The sequence below is a fragment of the Pygoscelis adeliae genome, unplaced genomic scaffold, assembly GCF_000699105.1.
Source record: "Pygoscelis adeliae isolate BGI_AS28 unplaced genomic scaffold, ASM69910v1 Scaffold256, whole genome shotgun sequence".
NCBI classification, from domain to species: domain Eukaryota; kingdom Metazoa; phylum Chordata; class Aves; order Sphenisciformes; family Spheniscidae; genus Pygoscelis; species Pygoscelis adeliae.
Genome location: NW_008824996.1, coordinates 344,350 through 370,917, shown reverse-complemented (window position 1 = coordinate 370,917; position 26,568 = coordinate 344,350). Strand labels below are relative to the sequence as shown.

The 26,568-nt window shown below is 39.3% G+C and overlaps 1 protein-coding gene across 1 annotated transcript in view; it reads left to right on the top strand.

Annotated features, from left to right (window-relative positions):
- Positions 1 to 26,568, top strand: part of DENND1B (DENN/MADD domain containing 1B) — a 173,265-nt gene that overhangs the window by 24,621 nt on the left and 122,076 nt on the right. The window contains exon 3 of the mRNA XM_009326173.1: positions 25,022 to 25,065. Within this exon, the coding sequence (XP_009324448.1) occupies positions 25,022 to 25,065 (44 nt within the window). The remainder of the gene's footprint in view (positions 1 to 25,021; positions 25,066 to 26,568) is intronic.

Sequence of the window (26,568 nt, the reverse complement as noted above, 5' to 3'; positions counted from 1 at the left end):
TGCTGGGAACATAACTGGGCTGTGTATGGAGCCAAATCAGAATTGCTCACATTGTGTCTTAAAAACATAATAGGATTTTATAAGCTGGTAAAAGTGCATTGTTTGCTTTGTGTCTCATCATGTACACTCTTCCTTATAGCTTAATATAAACAAGGAAACTTGATACTGACATATGCTACTAGGGTACTTCTGCTACCGGAGTTCTGCTCCTGTGTATTTTAACACTAGAAATTATTCATCTAAGCATGACCAGTATGTTTTAATTGTCAGCACGTCTTGAAATATTCATCTTTCAGTGAGCAAGACAAAAAGTCTTGCTAGGACAGAAAGTGCCAGAACAGCATAAACAGTGGTTGCAGACAGAGTGATGTTTCGAAGTGCTTTGTATGCAATGAGACCAAAGGGATTTTGGTATTTTCTTTTGGTGTTTTTTTTTAGACCTGTGTTTAGTTAATGTTGCTTTGGATATGTAGAACAGTTTATATTACTTAGCATAGCAGTTAATATAGTAGCTTTGTGCTTGTGGGTCAAAACGCAATGCAAATCATGAAACAGATACAAATTGCCTAATCTGAGATAAATGTTGAAACAGTTAAGTGTTACAGAAAGCGAGAAAGTGGCTTTCTATTGATTGATGTCCTAGGACCTCAATTTTTTCTTTTTAAGTCCCAGCAGTATATATTCAATTAATCTGGTTCATGGGCATATTAGAAGTCATATCATATATGTAAAACAAAAAGAAATAATAGCATATGCTGTGTGTTATCCTAAATTAATATTCCTGTGTAAGAGCAATACTGATGTGTTACAAGAAAATGATACATCTTAGAAACCAAAGAAACCACATTCCATAGTTGTAAAGTTTAATTATCCTATCATATTCATACTGTGTTCACCAACATTTCTGGAGGATTTTGTTTAACTCTACCGTGTATCAACTAGACGTACTGGAATGATGTGAGTATTGCAAATATGCAGGGTTAGGCAAAGAGCCAGATTTTATTCTCAGATCTACTTTGAACACCGATGACTGGGAAAGATGAATTTGAAATAAATTTTTTCAACTTCATTAGGTTGTTCTTAAGAGAATATTTACTATGTAGCAGTGATGGAAAACTGTGTTTTTTTGAGATAGGCTAATTGACTCCTCAAATCTGAAATTCTCAGACATTATAATATAATTTTTAATTATCTTCAAATAAAATATATGAGCAGTAAAACAAGAATGGTCTTTCATATGTAGCTGTGTTAGAAGTTATGGGCATTGATAGAATGCACAGGTGTGTGGATAGAATCTGCTTTATGTATGACGAACTGCAATCCTCCCCTCTAGACCGGTGCCCAGAAAACTGATCATGTACACCAAAGGCGTGGTGGTACAAACCATGGTATCATACAGAGTACCAACCAAGTCTGGTTTTGAATGGTCGTAAGTCAACAGAGAAAGGCATTTTATAAACAATAGATGAAATATCTTCCTAACTTGTGGCTAGATGCCTCAGTATTTATTAATAGGATACAAAATCTTTCAGCTCTGGAATGTTTACAGAGCTAGCTCTGTTTTGTGGGGTTTTTTTTTGGGGGTGGGTGGGTTGGTTTGTGTTTTTTTGGTTTTTTTTTTTTTTTTTTTTTTTTTGAGTGTCCTGTTATTGTCCATGCTTCCTCCTTTGCATGCGTAAGGTTTATGTTTTCATTTGACTTAGCAGCACTAAGGGAAAAGGATGACACCCCCCCTATTGTAAGGGCCAGGCAAATCCTAGATTCATTTTGGACTTTGCTGATGTTGAGCTTCAGCCAAACTGGGAAAAAAGAATGATTGCACAAAGGTAAAACACATACTGTATGTTAGTAGGAAGTGCAAGCACCAGTCACCCCCAAAGGGGAGTGAAGAAAGCCAGGATCATGTCGCTGAAAGCCCAAGTGATGCATCACTGTGGGCTACATCAACGAGCTTTAGTGCTAATAACTTGCCAGTAGGCAAGTTCTGCAAAGAAAAGCCAAGTCTTTGAATAGCATTTTCCAGGAAATAGACGCTTCGAGTTTGAAAAGAGTGACTAATACTGAGCACAGTGCGTTTCTTGGTAGTAGTTTTCTGGCGCCAGTGGTAAGCGTTACTGTCTTCTGTTCTGTAGTGTGTCTTTCCCCGGGCAGCTAGGAGAAAGCAAAAGCTGTCTTAGTTACTGCATGGCTGCACAGAAATTGTGTTGGTGTAACTGAAGTAATGGTGAGGGAATGAGCGCTCCTGAAACTGCCACAAAGAAAATGGCATATATATGCTGGTTCTCATTGCTTTAAATCAAGATATAAGTGCATTATAGAGAATTTACGTAATTTTCCTAAGTGTTGGCTTTTCCTGTCCCTGAAGTAAATACTTTTTTGAAATAACATTTTTATAATACCAGAAAATGACCTAAGTTTGTTTGTTTTTGTTCATTGGTGACTAAAACCTTAATTAGCAATGTATTTGGCTGTAGTTAAAGCACCTCTTATGAGCTCCCCTTCAAGCAGGAGCCAGTGGGGGCGAAGTCTGTGGTTAAGCAACACTTCCACCTCAAATAATCTGAGTTTGGTGGGTAAGACAGCACAGAAAATTTACTGTATAACCATTTAAACATATTTAAGCAGTAGACAACCTTTAAAGAAAAAGCCAAAAAAAAAAAGCCTCTTGATAGGCTATTGTATCATGAAATATGAGAGGACTGTGATCATGACCTCCTTGAAGGGCTGTAATATCTACTGTTGAAAAGGTTAAACAAGACTATGTATTGTTATTACCTTTGCACCACAGCAGCACTTCAGCTCCACATCTATATGAAAGTTATAACTTCTTTTTTTTTCCTGTAACTTCAAAAAGAAAATTGTTCTAGGCTTTATTCAAGTAGGAAATTTACCAAAAGCTTCATTAAAACATTGTTAATGTTGCCTGATGCAACAATACATTTACGAGGTGTTGTTTCAAGATACTCATAATCCAGGGAAATCAGTAAATTAATAGGTAAAAACTACATGCCAATTTACCCATCGCTCATCAAACATATCCTTAGTTACTTACTGCCTTGTCACTCTTCAAGGAATAGCATTTGTGAGAATGGTACCCACTCCGCTTTCTGTTTTTACCATTAGGGGCTTGGATGCCTTGCCAAGAAAGAGGTGTGATTTGGCACCTCTTTCTTTTGATCCCCTTTGCGGCAGGGGAAGCTGAAAGGACTCCTGTCACCTCGTACTGCAGCCCCAGCGTTGCTTTGCTTCTCTAAACTTGTCCTGCATAAGAAGGCTGGCCAAGCAAAACTAGTAGGTTTCTGTGACTGTTAATGGGTGAATGGCTCCCCGTGGCATATGGAGAGCAGCTAGGAGACGTGGAAAGAAAATCCAATGAGCAACGACTGACTTGCGAGAGGGAGCAGATTAGGGTTGCGCTGGTGTGTAGCATCGCTTGTTTTTAGAGGGGAGAATATTGCTGAACTTTCTGTTCTCAAAGAGTTCAAGGTACCACACAGACGCGTTATGTTTAAGATAACAGAGTTTCTTTGGTTCTTTCTTTTTATTCAGTAAAAGCTAGGTTAATGTGCAGGGAGCAGTGAAGTAGACTATGAGGTCTTGTTATTTCAAGCTGAAACTTTTGCCACATTCGTAATGTGTTTGTAGCATTTCAGAGCATCTGATGATTGCTTCTGTTAATACCAGATCAGTATTACTTTCTATGTAAAACACAGGATTTAAAAATAGATCAATATTTTGATCTATTTTTAAAGAACTATAAAAACGGATGAATCTGTTGTGCTTTCTTTTTGTTATCAAAGCCTTCCTGTATATTTAGCAAAGAAATAACAAACACTAAAGTGCAGGTTTTTTTAAAACTGCTGTAGAGTTTCGTTCCAAAAGCAAAACAAAAGTGATGTATTCACTTACCCTTTATTAGAACCTTTTTTGGGAAAAAAATGAACAGTTTGTAGGCAGAATTTTCGTAAGTAGTTTTCAAATATTACTGGAGGACTGTATTCAGTAACCTTTTTCTTTTTAAATTTAGCTGCAGGGCTTTGTGGTACTTGACATGACTCATGCATTGTACGACAGTGTAAAAACTTACCTCTTGTACATGTAGAACTGTAACTCCCATTTTTTGACGCAGTTTTAGTAACTGGCTAATTGAGATTAAAATGATTGAAGAGCCCAAAATTGTTGGTAGATGCGTAATTCTTTGTGTATCTGTCATTGTTAAGAAGGGTTTTAGATGTACGTTTGTGTGTAGTTTGCTTTCTTATGTGTGGTGCTTCTAGGATGGTGCATATTGCATAATTTTTTAGATGTTAATTTGATTATATGCTTGTAGGTCAGGAATGAAAAACAATTTAAGTCATTTTGTCTCTAAGTATAAGAAAGAACAAGATGGTAAACAATAGCATATAGATGAAGAAGAGGACAGAGTAGGTCCACCGAGTCATCTGTGCAGGGTGATTCTTAAATACGTGTTTTGTGTGTTTGGTTTATAACTGTCTATAAAATAAATTTTTCTTGGCACATCAGAAATGAGATTTCAGTATCTTGCTCAGTAGTTTAATGAAGTATCCCCTTATAGTGCAGTTGGTTCCTCATTTTGCTGTCTTCTCATTTTTTGGTTTTAATTTTGGGTGTAAGTGTATGTGGGAGGAAGCTGTGACTGAGGCTTTTCATTAAGGAGATGCTCTGTAATTTGAAGAACAGCAGAAATGTATTCTTAAATTAGACTTCTGTGTTTGAAAATTAGTCTTCCAGCAGTTCTCTGCAAAAGAAAGATGTTGCTTCTCAGCGTCAGGACGTGTAAAGATTCTGGGGTGTTTTTCATTGCAGATGAGTTACCTGTGCATTACTTGTTGTTTAATGCATACGTGATCTCTATGCAAAGGCATGTGTCCCCTTTCACGTAACTGTTAAAACACTGGTTAATAAAACCAGCTGAAGTTAGCCACAGCAGGTGTTGCAATGCAGTGCTTTGGCGATACTGGCCAGCAGGGCCTGAATCTGGCTGAATTACCCAGAAAATTTCTTCTGAAATGTGCTAAACTCTGCTTTCCAGATCTGGCAGCTTAGAATAGGTCTGATGTTACTGCAAGGAGCTCAGCATGCAGTCTTTGAAAACAAGGCTTCCTGCTTGGAACAAAACACCTGCACCCCCGGTCTAAAGTACGAATCCTTTCCTGCACTGGATGCAACTTCTTTCCTGCGTGGATCCAAAACTAAGCTGTTACCCCTTTCTAGTGGTCTCCAAAAGCATCAGCCCCCCCTTTTCCCTGGGTGAAAACCGCTCTGTCCTTCCTCAGCGCAGATGAGAGGGGATGGGCCTGACTGAAAGCATTTGGAGGGCTGTCCCCCGGGACCCGCTCCTTGCGGTCGTGTTCCTGGTGTGACTCTGTTCTTGTATTTCTAACTGAAAGAAAAGTGGAAAATGTGTCAAAATACAGATTCTAGCCTTCTAGGCAGAGAAGAAAAACTGGGAGCAGGTTTTGCAGGAGTTCATTCCCCGACCCACGTGCTGGTGGTGGCAGGAGCAGGCGCCGCGTGCCTTGTGTCACTGCCTGAGCCCACCTTGGTCTATGCCAGCCTCCTTTCTCTGGCGTGCATACCCGTGGTCAGCCGCTTAGGTTTGGAAGTTGGTTTAAGCTGTCGTTTTTTCTTGTGGCCAACAGTGGGCCTGTCTTGTGCAAACACGCTTGTTTTTGAGCCTCTCTATACCCTTGGTCTCCGCAGCATCCTGGGGCAGTCCTGTCTGCGGCTGCGGTACAGAGTTTGTGAGCAGAGTTTCCTTCTGTTCGTTTTAAACCCGCTACTGTTGATTCATTTGGATTATAGGTTTTGTATTACAAGAAATAGGGAGTGGTTATTTCCTTTTCACCTTCACTTGTGCCATGGGTGATCTTTTATCCCCCCCCAGCTGGCTCTCTAACCTGAAGAGTGTAATTTGTTGAGCCTGACCATGGGTAGGTGCTTTTCCATACCTATGAATTCATATTCTTCTCTCAATCTTTAGGTTTTGGGGAGAGGGTGGTCATAACTGCATGAAATATCCAAGGTATCATCGTGTTATGGATTTCTACAGCAACAGAGCGATGATTTACAAGTTTTTTTTTTTTTTTTTTTTTTTTTTTTTTTTTGTTTGTCCCATGCTTGGAAGCAAGTGTTTCATCACTTTTACCCATGGTGGAGAATCTGCTGTTTATTGTTACTGCTCTTTCTCATAACAAGATTATAAATATATAGAGTTATAAAAACAAACATCACCACCCCCAAACCACAACTTTTTGAGTTCTATGTCTGTTTCTAAAGCTGCAAATCACAAGGTCATCTGCTCTCATGTAGTGCAGTTTTTCAGAGTATTTTTTTCCTGTTTGGTGTGATGCTGTGGTGCTAAACATGGGGTCAGAGAAGAGAATATAAAAATGGCCCAAAATGTATTTTCAGTATAGGAAGAAGAATCTTGGATTTTTACTTCTAGCCACAGTGAGAATTTCAAAGCGTTCAGATTTTTAGATCTCCCATGTTAGTATTTTTTTTTTCCCCACTGGTTTAGAACTAAAAATAGTAATGAATCATAAGAAAATAAATCTGTTTCTGTTATCCTTCTCTTGGGTTAATGCTCTGGATTTGTTCCTTTTCAGATGTTTGTCTATCTAAAATCAGTTTGCATATATCCTCTCAGACCGGCCTACCTATGTGCGAAAATGTGCATCTTGTTGAATCCCACTCACAGTGAATACCTATAAACAAGCAAGCTCTTTGGTACCATGAGCAGGATTATAGTACTAGATCCTCTGCTGTTGTTCTCTTGTGGCAGCTGGGTTGTTTTGGGAAGCTGAGGTTCTGGTGTAGCGCTACTCAGCTTCAGAGAAAAATGGTTATTCTATAGTTTTGAATTTAATGCCCTCAAGTTCTTATTTGAGAAATCCCTCTTGTAGTTACTGATTTGGCCAGCCTATTTAAAAGTAAATTGAATGTTGATATATCAAGTTGAGCATCCATTGCTGTCTTGCACTGAGAAGACCTTGCCTGCAGAGAAGGCAGAGTGCAGTGGACATGGAGCAGAAGGTGTATCCGATCTGTGGTGTAGAAGGCAACCATTTTCCTTTCCAATTTAATTATACTCAATGCCTCTTTATTACTATTTCTTTGTATCACTTCTGGAGATTAGTGATGATATGGTGGGGTTTATGTGTGATAACTCCAAGTAAAAGTAGTTCAGTACAAGCCTGAGGGTGTTTGCGCTGTTGCTGTAGGGCAACAGGCGCTGCTGCCGGTGACTGTGGCGTGCAATACATGTCTCCTTGGTAAGTGGTCCAGTGGTCAGTCTTAGGAAAGATCAGAGCCTAAAACACATTGGAGGTTGACTTAAGTATTTTTATAGCTAAAGATAGCAACACCTAGCAGTCTCTAGGTATGACAGCAGCTATCCTGTGTGGGATTTTTTTTTTTTTAAAGGGCATTACAAGGAGCATTAAAACACTCAGGCTTCCTAAGCGTGACTGTCCTGTGTGGCAGAGGGAGACAGTAGCATGTGCCTGACGTCTGGTACTCCATGAAGACAGAGAAGGTTATCTGCTGTTCTCTGCCGCCTTTGTAAATCCAACCTTTTCTACCTATTGAGAGAAGTGAGGTTGCTGTTATTCCCGTGCTGGGGCATTGCAGTTACGGTAGCGTTTGTTTCCAGGCTCTCAAGTCCTGTTGCTTTCCACATACTGCTGCTGTGGCCTGGGCCTGTGGGGTAGCTGGTAAGGGATAAATGCGGGGTGTTTTTTGGTTTTCCTGTTATGACAAGGATGATTTCACACTTTCTTGTTTCATCACAAAATACACTTTAAAAAACAAACAAAAAAACCCAAAAAGAAGCAAACACCCTCATGTTCCCCCAGTCAAGCAACCTATGCCAAACAGTTATCCATTTGCCTCTTATTTTGAGACACTCTGGCTCTCTTTTCAAAACAGGTTGGTGAAATTGGTGAGAGAGATGCATTTCTTCAGCTGTGGCTTATTTTCCTAGCAAAGCCCTGGGAACTCTTTCCAAAATACACATTCAAGAGAGGCTATAAGAACTCCTCAAAGATGCAAACATCTATTTGTCTGCAAAAGTAAATTCTTTTCAGTGATTCACAACGTATCATATGCTTATTCAAACATTACAATATTGCTTAGATGTAGGGTTTGTTTTTTTTTCCTGGCCTGCTTGTGGATTTTTTTTCCTCAAGATGAAGGAATATATTTTTATTAATGTTAGTCCACCTCAGTAAACTTCTTGCCACTGTGTATTACTTTTGCTATAGAAATGCAAGTGTTACAAACAAACAAAACACCAGTCATTGCAGTGTGGGGTTGTTCCCCCCGCCCCGGAAAATCCCATGGTTTATTTGCACTCTAACTTTATAGATACCCTTTCTTGCCCAGAGTTCTCCTTTTTTGATGACAAGTGATGCTGAGCACTTACATGTCTTGTTCCATACAGCAAAGCATAAAATATTTCTGTTGCCATACTTCTGTTATTTTAATTGCTGAAGATAACTGGGACAGTGGGCAATACTGATTCTATACTTTAAATTAATTCTGGAAGATACACTTCTTTTTCCCATGTCTTGAGCTTTGCCTTAGTGTATCCTTAGTGAGTATAAAGTTAGTCTCTGTAGATAGCCAGAATGCTAGGTGCTTGAGTATAATTTAATAATCTGTGTATTATTTTAAAGACACACATAAGCAATGGCTGCTTGCTAATAAAATGCATTTATTGACCCATGAGTGAATTGATCCCTATGACTATTCAAAGCTTAGGGCTCTAAAAGTTTTTCTCTTATCTTTATGTTAAACAATGGAAAGTTTTACCGTATGTTCAAATAACGTCTTCATCAGGTTCACAACAGGGTACCATAGTTAATTTTCAGTTGAGTGCTTTACAGGATTTTCTTTTTGTTGGCTGGTTGGGTGAAAGTCTAGACACTGAGAGACGAGGCGTTAGAGGGGCCTCACAATATCGTTATTGTGAATGGTAAGTAGGAGCAGCTTCCTCTGATGTACGGACTCCATGCCCAAACCAGTAGTACAAAGGCATAGCTTTTGTTCAAGGGGATAGGGGCTAATCCGAATGCTGCACACTGTGAAAAACCTTTTATGGAAGGGGGGAAAAACTTGCCTTGAAGGTGAGAGGTCAGCAGTTTAACCTCTGACCATAAAATGAGAGACTACCGAAGAATGGGATGAACAAGGGGGAAAAATACTTCAAGTACTCCACTCTTTGTTTATCAAAAATGAGTCAAGCAAATGAGTGTCAGGAGTGGTTACAGGAGTTCTGATGGGATGCAAGTGAGCCTGAAGATGTGTGCTGGCTTAGCTGCGCGTTGCTGCAGAGTTTGGAGCTTGCATAGCTCTCTCTTCTCAAATGCTTGAAGAGATCCCCAAATGAAAATTGAATCTTTCAGCAACCCTTAAAAGTACAGTTACTCTGCCCTCCTCCTTCCCAGCCCAGATCAGATCCTTTTTTTTTTGCTCCTTAATTTTTTAAAATTTTAATCTTCCTTTGCATAAATTAACATCATTTAGCATGTGGCCTTTTAACTGTTTCCACTGTTTCTGGACTGGTTTTTTTGAAGTTCATAAGGAAGCATCACAGTAGTAACCTCCTCACATGCGTTCAACAGGCAGTGAGATGGGTCTCTAGTTAATGCCGCAGGTCTTTGGGTGGTCAGTGCTATTGTACAACAGCAGGGGAGAGCTGTTTCCAATCTTTGTGCAAAGGGAATATGGAGGCTTTCCCTCTGATCTCATTTTGGTATTATCAGTGCTGGGAATTTAGTCGCAATCCAATTAGAAATGATGGAACTTATGTTAACTAATAGTTAAGCCTCCCATATTCTCAGGTCCACCCGTTTGGACTAATTGGTTACGCTACTCTTGACTCAGGCTGGCAGAAGATACCAACGGTGATTAATATACTTGGTGCGTTAAAGCTCCCTGGCTGGCATACAACCATTTCTTGTGCTTCACTACATCCAGCCCATGAGAAGCATGACTCTCCTCCCTCCCGGTCTCTCCCAGCATGCAAAAAAGCAAAGAAGACATAATGCCTTGCTTGTGCACCTCTGGAAGTTTTATACTTCACTGGCCATAGATGCGTTTTATATATGAGGTAAATTCCTCTTCCTGCTTCACACAAAGGGATTAAAGCTAGGCTTTGTTGTTGACCCTCTTCACATGTCACATCTTCAAACATTTGCTTATGACCTGGACAGCTTTAGGCCCCTTGCATTAAGAGAAGTGATCAGTAACGGCCAGCATTCCTCAGCCAGTCAGTGGCAGGACTTCTCAGCACTCGGGGAAATACATTTTGGTACATGCTTAATTTTATTTGTGCTTGGAAATAGCACAGACGTCATGCTTCCTCTGACCCTTGGCTGAGCTTAATCCTTTGTTTCTCAATTTTGTGTAGACATCCATCTTTCTTCTTTTTAGTTATATAGGCGTAAAATCCTCAGAAAGGTATTACTAAGTGTACTTCCATGATCTGACATACCTTCAAATGGGAGAGAAGACTCTTCATTCTCTTTATGATCCTTAGAAATCCTTTTGGGTTTACTGATTTCAAAATACAGTGTTTTAGTGGAGAGCTTGTCAAATCCGTGGAGTTGTTTAATAAATCAATTCTAAATGAAAGACTTAGGATTATGGCTGTTGGTGGACATACCTGTGCAGGTGATTCCTATAGTTACTAAGTGAAAGTAAAATGAATAACCCATTATACTCTATTTGTCTTGCTGTTAATGGGTTAGTTTTGTAACTTTTTCAGTAGGCAGTGTTCAATATGAATTGCGACTTTTAGGTTTTTCAAATTCAATAGGATAAAACAGTGTTCTCAACCAAAATGACTGACATTTTTGCCCTTGGGGAAGCATCAGAAGTTAAAAGGTTTATGCATTTTAGAGTAGGTGACCTTCCAGTATCTTGGATTTGAAATTGGAAAACAAGACATACAGTTTTTCCCCCGTAATTATTTCTTCTGGAATCTTTAAAAGCAATCCAAGCCTCTTCTATACCTTATGAAAGATGACTGGTGATGTCATGTTCTGGAATAGTATCTCATGCAACATGTCCATATTTCAGGAAAAAAAAGGGTTAAAACTACTGCTGTATGTAGTTTGTATCTCCTTGCCAAGTTCTTTTTTGCTGCCTAATTGCTACAGTGGTAGAAAACTTTGTGATGAATATTACTCTATGTGTCAAAAATAAAGTTTCTAAGTCATGGATATCTTAAGGTGGTATATTGGTCATGGGAAAGCAAATGGCAAATGAACATGGACTTGAGCTAGAACAGGATCTTATTTCTGGAATCTTGACTCTCCCTTTTCCCTGAAGAAAGGAGGTATACTTTACAGTTTTAAGCAGAATGTTATTCCATGGAATTTACCTACCCTGAAAAGAAATCCTCTGCGGGTGGATGGGGCTTTCAGCTCCAGTTCTGCCCTGAATGTGCTTTTCAACATACGTGGACAAGACAGCCAGCTCACAGGCCTCCTGTTCTGTCTAGAGCGGGTTAGTCCCCTTGATAGGAATGAAGAATTTTACCAATAACAAGTCATCCGAGATAACTTGTTAAAATTAAGATGTGATATTTGCACATCCATAATTCTTCAAATCTATTTTTAGTCTTTTCAGTTTTCAGAAATGAGTGGATTTTCCCTGCTCTGGCAAGTGTGCTGATTTTGTTTATCAGAGTGATGGAAGGCTCAAGGTAAGGGAGGAGTTATCTGAGGCTTGCTTGAGAGAGAGTGTGTCTTTCTATGTAAAGGTGCAGCAGTGTTTTCGTACCCTGTATGTTTTCTTACTAATTATCAAAACAATTAATTAAAAAGGTGCTATAAGGAGGTACTTTATATAGACATAATTTACAAATACATCATATCCCATTGATTATGAAATTGTCGGCACAGGTGATTATGGTTAGATTTCATTAATAAAAAATGGAATTAGTTATCTTACAGCAAAGCAGCTTCTCTTTTATCTAGCTGCATATTGAACTGTTCTTGATGAGAAATGCACGTGCATGGTTAATGACTTGTTTCTTCTGCAGCATAGTGTATTTTAGCACAAGAATTTGCTTGTCTGAAAACAAAGTTCATTTTTATGCCTTATGAAGACTAGTTGGCACCTGTGACTAATCCTCAGTATTCATAGCTTTTTTGTTTTCCTGATAAATGACCAATGAGACAATGGTATTTTCTTGGGGCCCATCTGGTCATGACTTAAATTTGTGTTTAGATCAGAAATTACTAGCCTTTTAGCATTGATTTCAACTGTACACTCTTACTGGTCTAGGTTTCACATACATAATAGAGCTCAACTATTTCTCCTAGAGGTGAATTTCCTTTTGTTTCCAGAAACAAAAGGAAAAATGAGGAGGAAAGCTCCAGGTAGTTACCAAATTGTTACCAAACCGTACTGATCATTCAGATCATCCTTTTAAGCCTTCCAGTGGTGAACATGCAGCCATGGCAGCAGTACTGCCTTACTAGTGGAGATGGCGAACATAGGGGAGGACAGAGCACGGGTGTGAAATGACTAGAAGTGGTTAGTGATGTGGGGCTTGTAGGTAACCTGAGGTTTGTCTAATGATCTACGTCACGGAAGAAGTTGGAGAAATAGATACAAAATGGATGCTAGAATCGTACAGCCCCTCCAACATGTGGAAGACATAATAGCATCTGATTGTTTCGTGCAACCACTGAACACAGGGTGGTTCTGCAAGGAGAAGGGCAGTGGTTGAGAGGAGACGCTTTTATGAAAAATTTCTTACAGATTAATGTAATATGATGCGTAATATTACATGCAGTGTCATATATTTCAGCTTCTTGTGCATTCTGTGTGTTGATGGCTGTTACTGTTGTGCAGGTTTATAGGTGTATTCTGAAATATTAACATCAGATTTATTTGGTAAATCAATGTTTTTAGATGAGACATAACCTTAATTTATGCTGCTGTTGATTTATTAATAAGTCATTCCTTGTTCTTTCACATCAGTAATAATAATATCATCATTTTTTCCCTTGCTAATACTTTTGACTGCTGTATATCTGGTGCATACACATGCATTACTCATGGTTTCCCTGTTCTCATCTCACTTCTTTCTGCTGTAATGCTCTTTGGAAAGTAAAATTAAGACCTTCATTACTTAAGAGGCAGAAATACTCAGTTCAAACATATGGATGGCCCTCTTTCTATAATACTGTCTTCCTTCCTGTCGTCCTTATCTGCCCATCCCCAAACACCCCGATGTTCTTCCGGGTGCGCGCAGGTCTCTTTCCTCTCTTCCTTCTGCCCTGACTGGCAGTAACCGCTCTCTGGGCCACTTCTTTGCCTCTGTGACCAGACAACCGACCACCAGCCAGAGCCCGCAGCCCGGCTGGTGCACCCCGATCAGCGAGGCAGCCGGGCCTGGGTCGGGCTCCCCCATCCAGCAGCATAGCTGTGTACCTTGCAGGGTGCCTTCGTTGATGTAACTGCTTCCGACGTACATTCTTGTACTTTTAGGACAGCTAGTTTGAATGCAGACTGCTGAAATGGGAGAAGAAGGCTTCTGACCTTGCCTTCTGGAAAGGCTCAATTTACAGAGGATGTGTTGAGTTCTGACCACACGTGGGACGTGAGAGTGCAGCGTGTTGTTTTGAACTTTAGCTTTTTCTATTAGGGCGAAATAATTGTCTGCTGTTATCACACTGTTAAATTCTCACTATTTTGTGCACAATTTATTTGAGAGGCATTGGGCATATAGTTTTACACTCTAACCACATCATAGTTACTTTGTAATGGGATGTAAATTGAAATCATGCATCTATATCACCCTCCTACTTTGCTGTTGTGAATAAATAGTACTTTAGAAATCAGTAGAGAAATATAACTCTTCTGTTTTATCACTGAAGTACGTGATATCGAGAAATGTCTTGAAGAGTTTCCTGGTTATTGAATGTGCTTTGGGATTAGTAACCCATAGAGACTGGAACCCAGACCTCCTGCCTCCAGGGCAGCAAGACACAATACCATTCTGGTTACAGCCCCTTTATGTATATTGGGATGCCGTTTACATCCCCTGTTTTACTGACCCCACTCTGGCAAATAATTAGGAATTTTGACCTGAGTAACTGTAAACGCCTGTGAGAAAACCCTTCAACTTTCTTTTACTTGCCTTATGTGAATGTGTGGCCTGTGCTTTAAAATAACTAACCCTGGGCTTACATGGAAATGTCCTTTTTTTTATGCATGTAAATGTTCTTCTGAATCAAAGAGAATTATTTTTTCCAAGTTCTCATGATATTTGGAAACCTGGAATGACTTACTCGAGGTCATGCAGCAGGTAACTGGCAGGACTGAAAATCGGAGTGTGTGTTTCCTAATTCCCAGCGTGTTGCACTGCTGGCTCGGCCCATGTTCTAGCTCTGCTGAAGCTAAGGGGGACAAATACTGTTAATGAAGCTGAACAAAAAAGAATATAAATTTTTTTTCTTGCTGCCCTCTATAACTACTTTGTGACTCTTCAGAGCTTTGACACAGTTAGAGAGAAAGGTGCAGAGAGGTGCAGCTATGTCAGAGTTTGTTTTATTAGAAGATCAATATATTTTCCAGTAGGAAACCACCAAAGAAATAAATTGGAGTAACCTTCTGCTGTGTGTGTTGCTCCCCTTTGAAAGGCTTGGTGAGGGAAAAGTGCCCAGTTTGGGAGCACGCCTGGGAGGGGTGTGCCGTGGAGCCTCTGCTCCTGTCCTGGGAGGTCCTTGGTGGGGATTAGAGGGGTCTCTGTTCCCCAGGACGTCAGGTGCCAAAGCCACGGTGCTTTTGCTGGGTCAGCCTGAGCCCCTTGCTCTCAGCATGCATTGTGCATGGTCACTGGCTCGGAAACTTCTGGGAGACCCTTTCTTAATGTTTTCTTTGTTTTCTATGGAAAAAACCCAAGGTTTGGGGATTCTGTATAAGTGGTTTGGTGAATGACTAGAATATCTTCAGTAGCTGCGCAGACTAATACTAGAGGGGACTCGTAACATCAATGCTAGTGTAAAGGTTGTTTTATGTACTCTTTTTGTCCTGAACGTGGCTATTGGATACTGAAACATGAGTGCTTCATGATAGAGTGAGACTCCCATCTGATTAGAGGTTTATTAGCTGTTGGAGTAACACTGATCTTTCTGTAAGCAACCTCTTAACCTACTCTTGTGTTTTGTTCTAATCAAAAGTTTAGTGTTGACTTTTAAGGATTGGTATGTGGAAAACGTCAAAACATTGATTTTCAGCTACATGCTGCCTGTCATAGATGAATCGGGCTGAATGCATGTGGGCCAGCCTCTAAAATTTTTTGTTGTTGATTCTTGCTCACATGGAGGGCCCTTGGGACAGATGGCCCCTCGCTGTTGATGGTTCGATTACGGTGATCACCCACAGCTTCTGAGGAGTGCGAAGAAAAGAAATTGCTTTCTTTGTCAAGGTGTTTTCAATTCAATTCTCACCCATTAGCCCTGTTTGGTTAAGTTTTGAATTACTCCATCAGGTGACTGATGAGTTTATTTCCCCCCCCCAATGGTATTAAAATGGATTTGGTATAAGATGGAAAGCAGAGGCAAAATAAGATTTGTGCTTATTGATCAGTGCTCCTTCACCTTTATTCTGGTTTAATGTATCATGAAAAAAGATAAAAATGAACACTGAATCAGAATAGGCTAGAAAATATGTATTTTAAAAAGATACTTTAATTATTTTAAATCTTTGAACTGTTTACACATGTAGGAAACTATATATGTAGGCTATGGCTAATCAATGTGATTGTTATGGTTTTACAGCTTTGTGTAACTGAGAATGTTTGATTGTTTTAATTTGATTTGTAGCGGATTGGTATGTATATAAAATTATGAAATGTTGTCTGATACAGTTAAAGCTTTCATACTCAGATGTGTTTCAGTTGTGGTGCCGTAGATGTTCTGAGGAGTAGGAAACAGCCAGGCCAGGTCCCGGTTGTCAGTGCTGCTCTACTTCCATCCCTTCCTACCACAGCCCTTAAGCAAAATGTGAAAGGTTTGAATTTCATACAGACAACACTAACTGTAATGGGAGAGTGAAAGCAGGATAAAGATAGAGAATTTGAAGCTATGTTTTTGTAACGTACAATTACGTTCATTCTCTTTCAGACATTATTGTTCATTTCATTAGATCACTGCACAGCCTGTCTAGTTGAAACTTCTTTGAAGGAGACCCAGTGACAGCAGAAGTATTTTGTTTTGTAAACCTTCTTCAAACATTAGCAATGACTTAAGGCATGTATGGTGCTCACTTGCTTCTTCTTTTGCTACCTTAGTTCTTAGATCCTCATTTTCATGAGCTGTAATTCACTCACGATTACAAGTTAAAAATAGGAAAATAACACTGCGGCTCCAAAAGGCATACAGTTGTTGCCACACTTTACAAGCTCATTTTACAGCCTTAGCAGGTAGAAGAAGCTCCTGCTTATCTTGAGAAGAGACCAAATGAAGGCTGAACATACTCATTTTACTTGTGCACTATCTGTGCAATGAACTCTCACCCTGATTAAGGTTTTATCCTGAAGCATGGCTAATAGCATTGCAGCCAAAAGGGCCCATTCTTTCTGTCCCTAGTTAGCTGAAATGACTTTCTGCTCTGTACTTCAGTGGTAACAAATTCTTGGGCAAAAAGGGATTGATCTGCAGCTCTGAAGGAGATAGCAAGTTGTGGCTGGAAGTTTTAACCATCTACTTGCTCATAAAAGGAAAAAAAGTACTTATTGCCCAGTTTGAGTGCGTTACAGACAAGGAAACTGGAAAAATCAGAGGAACTGTCAGGTCCAAAACCTGTAGTGCTGTTGGACAAAGCACTGCATCTCTAAAATGTGGTAGGCTGAACCTTGTATGTGATTAGTTGGAGTTCAATATTTGCGCACTGTTTCCGCATCCTTGATTTTCTGAGTACTTTGAGGAACCGTTATCACATATGTTAAAAGTAGAAGTACTTGAGAACAATTTTATGGTAAACTTTGCAATCAGTAAATCTGTTGTGTGGCTTTACAGTGCGACGTACAGACGTCAGATTCACACACTTCAATACAGATTGTGAGCTGTTAATACTTTGTATTAACAAGTACTGACCTGCATGTAAAAGCTGTGGAGTTGCTGTGATGCTGTAATGCTGCGAGTAGCGACTGAGTTGGACCCGCTGACTTCAAATGCGAGTTGTGTTTGCATAGAGTAGAGAAGAATGTGGTGTGTGTGGTTTTTGTTTAAAGGCCGAGTGACTCTTACGGTTGTGGATTGTTTCTTTCTTTCCCCATGTATTAGAAACAAAATTCTGAATTTCCACAAATGTGGTGTGAGCACTGGTATCCTGAAACCATTTAGTAAGTTCCATGTCTGTGAAAAGATTCAATTAAATTCTGAGCCACTTGGTAAGTCTATGAGTAATTTGGATTACTTATAATTTGGGGCATTTTTCAAGCATAAGTCCTGCAGATATTATTTTAAACTATGATAGTTTTCAGCTTACTTGAGAGCCTGCCCAGCTTATGTTCAGCTACAGTTAAAAGCAGTTTCCTTAGGAAAAGCTTCCTTGCAGGAGGAAGACGTTTTCATCTTACCTGTGAGGAGTCAGTCTTTGTAATTATGTTTCTGAACCTGACTGAAAAGGCACTGATGTAAAAAAAATCACATTTCTGATTTGCAGATGTGCAACCATGAAGACTTACAGGCAACAGCTACTGTGACTGTAACTGAGGCAGGCTACTAAAATGTTATTTTCCATTTTCACTTTCTTAAAGGGCAGTATTTAGTGTGTGTTGTTTGACACTGTTGTCATTTAGTTCACACTTTACTTTGTATGAGAAAAAGGAAAAATGTTGAAAGTCACATGCTCCAAGTATCTCCTTCAATGCCAGTGAGAGTCAGGTACCTTGACTGCCTAAACAATTTTTCATTATAAGCTTTGCTGAAGAAGTACAGATACAGCTTCTTCATCATCTTCAATCAGCTGAAGACAAGTCAGAGGCCACTGGTGCGGGGAAGGGAAAGGCGACAGGAGACACTGGGCTTCTGCGTTGTGGCCACGCTGTGGCTTATTTTGAAAGGCGAGTCCAGGTTCAGCACCTTGCTCAAATGTGTAAGCACCCAGAAAAATCTCAGTGTATTAATATATAGCAGGAAAAGCTGGCAAATGTAATTCCTGAAACTCGCTTACATTTTTCTGTAACTGACATGGTTGCAAAGCGTCAGTATTTAGCTCTGTAAAATTGTCAGTGGTCAAGCACTCAATTTACCGGTCTTCGGCTGGAAGTAGTCAGCTTTCCAGGGGAGCATACCTGTTTCGGTGCAGCGTTTTTTTGCCTTGTGTTCATTTGCTATTTGCTGAAGTAGCAACTGTTTGAAACTGTGGTGGCAATTTAGGAAGGCACATTAGTGGGTAAAGTGTGAATAAAGAAGTTGAAGGTGCTGGATTGTTAAGATTTGATATAATTTTGTAAATACATTCTCTTCTGCTTTTATGAAAAGACTAAGAGTGCGGTTGCGTTCTGCAATAAGCTTTCTGTGGAACAGTTAGAGTAAGAACAGACTTAACGGTCCTATAGAAGTTTCTTTCAGTTATTCCTTTGATGAGCAAAAAAATGTGTGGACTACATGATTTGCATAAAAGTGTACTTTCAAGTATTTTCTACAGTGGCACCCTCATTTGCATATCGTCTTTAATCTGACAGGTTTTAGGTGCCAGAGAAGTTAGCGAGTGTTCCTTAGTTTCACTTTTTTTATGAAGTTGCTTCAGTGTATTTTGTCCTTGTTCTTTCTTTTGATTACTGATGCTTGGAAAATACTGTAATTCCCTTCTTCCCCTCTTTTCCGTGGCATCTTGCTCTTCCTCCAGCTGCTGGCGGGTGCTCCGCTTTGATCCCCCAAACCTGTGAGCTGAAGACCACTGTTGCACTCAGATCTTCCTGACAGCAGTGCCTCCCCTTCCTACTGCACCTCTGGCACTGCGTGTATGAAACTGTTAACAAGCAGATTTTAATATGATATACAGAAGTCTTTTTTTGCAAGAAGTGATCTTTTTATGTGAATGCTGGTTTTTTTCATCAGATGATTTCATCTGTGAAAGCGCTTGGGTTGCATGTTACGGTTCATCTCTTATTTTGTTTCTGAATCACTGTTGTAATAAAATTCTATATGGACACAAAAGCATCATTATAATTACTGTTGTGGGTTTCTGTCAAATTATTTTAAGTATGTAGCAGATTCTTGCCTTTGAACAATAGCAGTATTATAAACTTGGTTTAGAGAACTGATTTTTTTTTATTGCTGAAAACTACTTATTCTAGCAAAATCAATTCTGCTTATTGCTTAAAGGTGTGTTTATAAAGCTGTTCCCTGAGATAATGATATATATCATTTCAGCTTTATTAACTGCATTCTCGTGTTCATGTAAGAAAAACAGTCTGGAACAACTTCTTTTTTTTTTTTTTTTTCCAGACAAGAAAGAAGAACTGTCTGCAGTAAGCTTTGCTTTGCTGCCTTCCTTTTCCTCACTGTGTTTCTTCCCCACCCCCATAACTCCTGGCCCTGGTCTCTTCTTTCCCTTCTGCACTGACAGCTTTTTTCCAAAGAATATCTTTACAGCATCAGAGAAAATATAGCTGTAGGGATACTGAGCAGTCATCTAGTCCATTCCTCTGTCCCAAGACATGACCAACTCTGCTTGGCAGTCTTTTTGTCTATCCTTCTCCGTAAAACCCACAGGGATGAAGATTCCTCCTCTCCAGGCAGAATATTGGACTAGCTAATTAACCCGTTTCATTTTACCTTAGCTGTGTTTTTCTGTCTGAAATTATTCTTTCTTGCTATCAAGAGAATTACCTGAGATGATGTTTCTCAGCATGTGTTTGTAATTTCTGTTCCATTACCAAATTGAATGTGTGCTAATTAGCTTATCCTGTTGTATTTTTGGGTGACGTTTATAATCTGCAAGCTTAATGGTTGTGAAGAGTATTTTTAGAGTATATTTTAGAGTATATTTAACTACTGAAATTTTGGGAAAGTTACCACTCAGAAAGCTTTCTCTCTTTTTATTTTTCATAGTTCCAAATGCACTGCTTATCTACTCTGTCATGAGAAATAATACTTTTATATACGCTTAGATTTGTTCCAGCAGTTAAAATGTGTTAGAAGTGGTTTTCCTAAAAATATGGATTACATGCTTTATGAAGTTACCTCTGTGGGAGTAGATTTTGGAGAGGAACTACTTACCTTGAGGATATGCAGATGTTTTCCTCTTCTCTTAGTATATATCATACTTGCCTGCATTTTTCTTGTGGAGCAGTTCTAGATTGCAACATTTTGAATACTTTTGTTTTTAAGCATTGCATGTGAGTCGCTTTTCTCTTTGTATCAAGTATACTGTACTCTAAGTTTTGGTCCCTCAACAAACCTTTCCATGCTTGTCTCTCTTCTGACTTGTACCAAGAGTTGCATCTGCTTCTAATTGTGGCCCTCAGGGGCCACAATAAAAAACTTTCTTTTAAAATATGTACAGACTTACATGATCACAAATGATGCAAATGTAGTCAAATAAGTCAAATATCACCAGTTATGTCTAGCAACGTGTGCATGAGCTGCAGCCTCACAGCAGTGTGAGGTTTGCTCCTGGGAGACGTACTTTCCAATGCTGTAGGATATTTACCAAAGGAATTTTCAAGCGTTACTGGCACGTGTCAAGATGTACTTTTATAAGAAATGTCTGTCCTGGATGCAGTAGGCATAGGAAGAAGTGATACTTGTACATGCATATATCTATTTACACATGCAACAGTACAGACATTTACACATGCAGTGCACAAACTATTTTACATGTGCACTTAACAAATTGCTCTTACTACTACATTTACTTAGAATTGGCGTAAAGTGTTTGTCCCAAAAAGTCTGTTAGAAAAAGAAAACTAGAGAAACTCGGTAGTTCCTCAGCCGGCTATAGCAACAGCTATTTCTGAGGGATTCTCATCCTCTCACTCATAAAATCAGCATAAAATTGACCTAACATTGCCAGATCAGATGGGGTATCTGGAAAGTAATCCTCAGGGAAAAGAAAATTCAGTCTTTGTAAATCTGAAGATAAAGTGCATGAAGTTGCAGAATCGGATTATACTTTCTCTTTTTATTTCTAAATCAGTACCCTTTTGTTTCTCCCTTTGCAGCACTTGTGAGAAGTTGCCACAAAGATGTGTCAGATGCTGCCTGAGCCTAGCTCCAAAAGCAGAAACAAACATAATCTTTTGAAAAAAGCCCAATCCCTGACTCAGATAATTATCATAAAATCCCAAGGCTTTTTATAGGTGTTAGGGTTTGGTTTCAGAGAGTGAAGGCATAGAAAGAGTATAGTGACATTTCTTTTTGAAGCACAAGCCACATCAGATTTTCTTACTTAATAAATGTGTGGCAAGTACCTACTAAAATAACCAGTTAAAAGCCAGTAATAACAGCTGCAAAACCCAGCTCAAAGCAGTTGGACAAGTCTTGGAGGTGTGTAATTTTTACTGAATGTAGCACTGAATGTTTTTCTTGAATTGAGTTAGGAATATTTTTTTAAATGTTGGCTCTTTTTTGTTTTCATGAAGGAGTATTAAGAGCATTATTCTGCCTGTTTAGATCACATGAATTTAATTATCCTCTCATGACATAAATATCCTTTCATGATATGAAAATAGATGTTGTTATACCTGTAGTTCAGTGAACTGGAATTTACTTTAGAGTTGTTTTTATTTTTTCAAGTGAGACCGAAGTAGTACGAGAGCGCCGTAATAACATGAAGTGAAGATAGCAAACTGAGCAGGACACTAAATTATAGTTGCAGGTTTTATATCCGTTTAGCATATCAGGGCGCCAAAAGAAGTTGTTGGAGCTGTTGATCTTGTTGCCGGTAGGTAAAGGGCGCTCCTATGAAATGCTGTTCAGCTCTGTTGGCACCTCGCTGAGGTGTGAGTTTTACCCATTTTTTGACCCCAATCCCAAGTTACCTAGAGTCAAGTTTTGCTTAATTCTGAGATTGTACTTTGCTCCTGACTGTGACCTTTTAAAATTACGGTTGGAGGTTTTGCTGTTGCAGTCTGCTTCCTTTTTTGAAGCCTGGCGGTTATACTTCCACTAAGAACAGCAAAAGAAAGAAATTAAATTTCTTTCCGATTGAGAAGTTTATACGTTAAACATTTTACAAAGCAAAGTATCAGAAAACCCGGTGATTTTGTTATTGTGTGGCTAAAGCATTCAATATACTAAATGTTTCCCATGTAACTGTACTTCACATCTGCCAAAACAATCCGCCCGATTTCATTGCTACGAAGAGGCGAGCTTGCCAAGTCCGTTCCTCCCTGCCGATGCTCCATCAGCCTGCCTTGCTGCAGAAGGGTCCGCGCACCTATCTGCAGACAATAACTCTCGAGTTTTGCAATAGAAGCAACTACAAATGGTACAGCAAGACTTGGGAAGTTCTGAACAAGAAACAGGTGATAAGAAATGGGAATAGACATAGCTAGTAACCAACTTGTATTTCATGAGGTCTAGCAAATGCTTAAGGCCAGATTGCTGCTGGGTGAAGCAGTCCTGCCTTCTTCCCACCGCAAGTCCCCATCGCCCATTTTTCCTTCCTTTTTTCTGGCACAAACCCAAAGGTTTTGGGGAACTGATCTAGCTGACGCTGACCTGAAAAATTCTGGACAGTTGGTTTGAAATTGGTCAGTTCCCTCATCTGGTTTGCCATGTAGCTGTGGAAGTGTCTGCAGCAGCAGGAGAGGGATGATGGTACAGGATCACCACGTAGCTGGTAGTGGGAGTGCAGTGGAGATTTCTCTGCTCATTTTGCAGAGAAATTTATGCTTCAAATGCTTGTGGACATATGGCCTTAGATTTGCAAGCTCTTTTAAGGTATTTTTTGGATTCTGCACAATTTCCGGGGGTTTTTTAGCAAGTGATTTATGAATTACTTAACATTGAGTATTTGATACCTGTTACTATGCTTGCTGCTCCTTGAATTTATCAGAGATCACTGTTGACATATAATAACTTTATTTTTTGTGATACTAAATTGGAATAAAAATAAGAGATTCCTTACAGTATAGGCGCTCAGATGTTCAAACTCCTCGTGTATCTGGTCATTACGCAGATGTGTTTGTGATTTAAATACACACAAAATAGGTGGGGAAAAAAGTCTCTGTTTTAAGTAACTGTATTTATTAGCTCTCATATTTTTATAAACATAGCATCTTATCTCGTTTCATGTCTGCCTCCAGAAGTTCTTGCTCCCCATAGTAGATGGAGGAAGATTCCTCATGCAAAACACAGGCATTTTCATAAATAATAGCTGCAGAACCCTCCCCAGATGTTCTTAGGAGCAAAAACGTGCTTGTCCAGTAAGAAGAGTCAAATGGCTACATTTTTGTCTAAAATGTAAATTAGATTTGAATTAGATCAAAATTAGGTCCAAATTAGGTTGAGCTGATTGACAAGTTGAATTTTGCAACACGTTCAGTATGTGTGTTCCACCGTTGGTTTAACATCTGGCCCAGAGGGGAGGAGGAATGCTGGCTTCAGTCTCCAGCTCCTTGCGAGCAGGCCAGCGGCGAACGCGGGCGCAGCAGCTGCCCGTTGAATAGTGGGATTTGAAATCAGCAGCTGGGAATGAAAATATCACCAATGGCGTTTCCTCTCCTTGAAAGCTTCCATTTGCAGCAGCAACCGTACGTGGAGGATGAAGAAGAGTAGAAACCTCCATACTTTGCCAGAAGTGGCGAACCCTCTGGTTCTGACATAAAACGTAGCAATAAAGGAGGAAGTTTCTGATTTATCAGACAGTGCTGGTGTCAGAGACCGAAGTGGAAATGCGAATACGTGTCCCAGATCTTGGCTCCTCAGAAGACGGGAATCCCAGCAGCTCCCGAGGTAGCCAGCAGGTTGCGGTTCTCATCAGGCTGTGTCCCCCGGCGCTCACCGGCGGGTTTCCCCCTTCGTTTTACTGCCCTGCGGCACCCAGAGCTGTTGCCGGCCGCGTGGTCAGCGGCGGGAGGATCCGCCTGACCTTGGCTAGGACACGGGCAGAAACTGGAGAGCTCTCCCGCTAGCCCAGGCTTTGGCACCGACCCGGGTCTCCCTTGCAGGAAGACGGGTAGCCTCACTTTTAGCACGTGGACAAATGCTGCCGCTAATCTGCTGTATAGAAGTGCTGTGAGGCTTCATGGGTGTTTGTGACACGGTTTAACAGTAGCTCCTGGGGAAGGTTTTGTATCGCAGGAGATTAAAAGCCGTGGGGGGATGAAGAGCGTAATTCGTTTTTTGTTGAAAGGTTATGGTTCAGGTCGTTGTGTTAGATGCCTTCAAAATAATTTTAATTGTAGATGAATATATAGCCTAAATAACACTGATTATTTTGATAATTAACAGTTTATAATAGGTTAACGAAAACTTGAAGATATTCTTGAAATGCTGATTTTAAATGGCTCTGGACAGAAAATACTCAAACGTGCTAGCTCTTCTAAACTCTTCCTTGGGAGTGCTGGTTACATTGGTACTATCTTTAAAATCATAAATGACAGTTTTCTATACCTCATAGAGCTCTTTGTTTTCCCCTTCTTATCATTCTACATCTTTTTTTTCCTTGGATGGAAAGAGGTTTTATATCACTTTATTTCTTAATTAAATTAAAATGTGAAAATTGAACACCTGCTTAAAAATGAAGTACTCAAAGGTTAAAAAGAAAGAGTTGAATATGAAAATAGTTAGGTACATTATAACCTGCTACCGTATGTAAAACAATAAACATACAGTTTCATAAATATGAAATAAGTCTTTTTAATAATCCAGTATCTTCCTTGGTTTTTAGATACATTTTTGCACTTGCCTCAAAGCTTGATGTGAAGCTGACCCTCTCTTTAATATTAATGTACTCTGACTGTAATACGCTGTTCCTTTGCCTCTGATTAATGCTGTCTGTCAATTATTTACAGATCCAGTGGTACTGTGGAAGTTCCCGGAGGACTTTGGAGACCAGGTTGGAAACATGAGATTGAACTTTTTTTTATGTTAGAATCATTATAAAAAAGCTCTCCTATTCAGCTGTGGAGAGGCAGATGCTAATGATAGCGGGGAGGAAGTCTTCACCCAACTGGTGGCTTGGTGATTAGAACGCCTTTGTGACAGGAATATGCAATAGCAGTTGTAGAGCAATGCATATCATACTAATTCTCTGCATCACCTTATTTTTGATACGGGGTATTTTATAAGCTGTTTCTGTTGGAAGCGTTGGGTTTTTATCTGTTGTAGGATTGAAAATGTGGAAAATGTATCAACAAAACTTTGCCAAACATTGAAGTTACAAACTGTGTTAACAAAAACCACCAGAACAAAAAAGTTGAAGAGCTGCACATGTATGTCCTTCTAATGTCAGAACCTGTGCTGTTCCTTCAATCCTTTACAATGCAAAATTTTATAAATTTGTTTAATAATATTTTAGAGAAACCCTAGTTATTTGCTTGGGGGGAAAAAAAAATCCTCAGATCCTTATAAGAAACAATGATCTAAACTTACTGATTTTGAAAGCATGAAAATCCTAGTTTCTATGTATAATTAATCCTCAAAGGAAAGTTTGTACATACAGGACTGATGGATTATTTCACTGTTTGAGGTGATGACAAGCTATTAACTAGTGTGTTAGGTTTTTTTTCCCCCCCTGGACTATTTTAAGTTATTAATATTAAAATTTAATGAAACTATTAAATTTTATAATTTCAGCAACTTTTAGATGAGTTTCTTCCATGGAAATATTTTTATTTTCATAAACAAAATACATAAAACCACTAAATAGAATAAATATCTGAGTCAATGTCTCTCTTTGCTGTTCTTTTTAGACTGATACTGAGTCAAACATATTCTTCATTGGTAATATCACCACAATGGATGATCTGGAAATATTTTTGTACAGTAGATCTTGATAAATTGCTGATTTTTTTTGAAATCAATAATATAAGATTCTATAAAGGCAGCTCTAAGGTGATTCATGATGAAAGGAATAAATATACAAACATAGAAGGCAGGATGTCTGGTTAGGGAATAGAATCAGTCAGAAACATGTGCAGCTTATAACATAGTGATAAATGGTACATGAGCAAAGTGTGCTGTTCTATGTTCTTAGCTAGACATCCAGCAAGTTTTGATAATTTTCCTGGCTGCAGAATGATCATCGTCATTGTCATTTAAATTCTTTTTTTCTAGTTTGTTTTGTTCTTTTTCTTTTCCCTAAGAAAGACTTGATCTTAAAAAAAGAAAAAAAAAAAAAAGAGAAATTATGTATAAAGAAAAATGGGAGCTTATTCAGTAAGTCGAAGGTTATTCAAAGAACAGCTGGTGTAGAAAAATGATTAGAAGATGAAGCCCACTAAAGACTGGAGGGGAATCGTACAAAGATGCAATAGACATACCTAATCTATAAAAACCAGAGTCCTCAGGCAGCTCTTTGCCTTTGGGCTCTGAAAAACCTACGCCTGCACATTGTGTC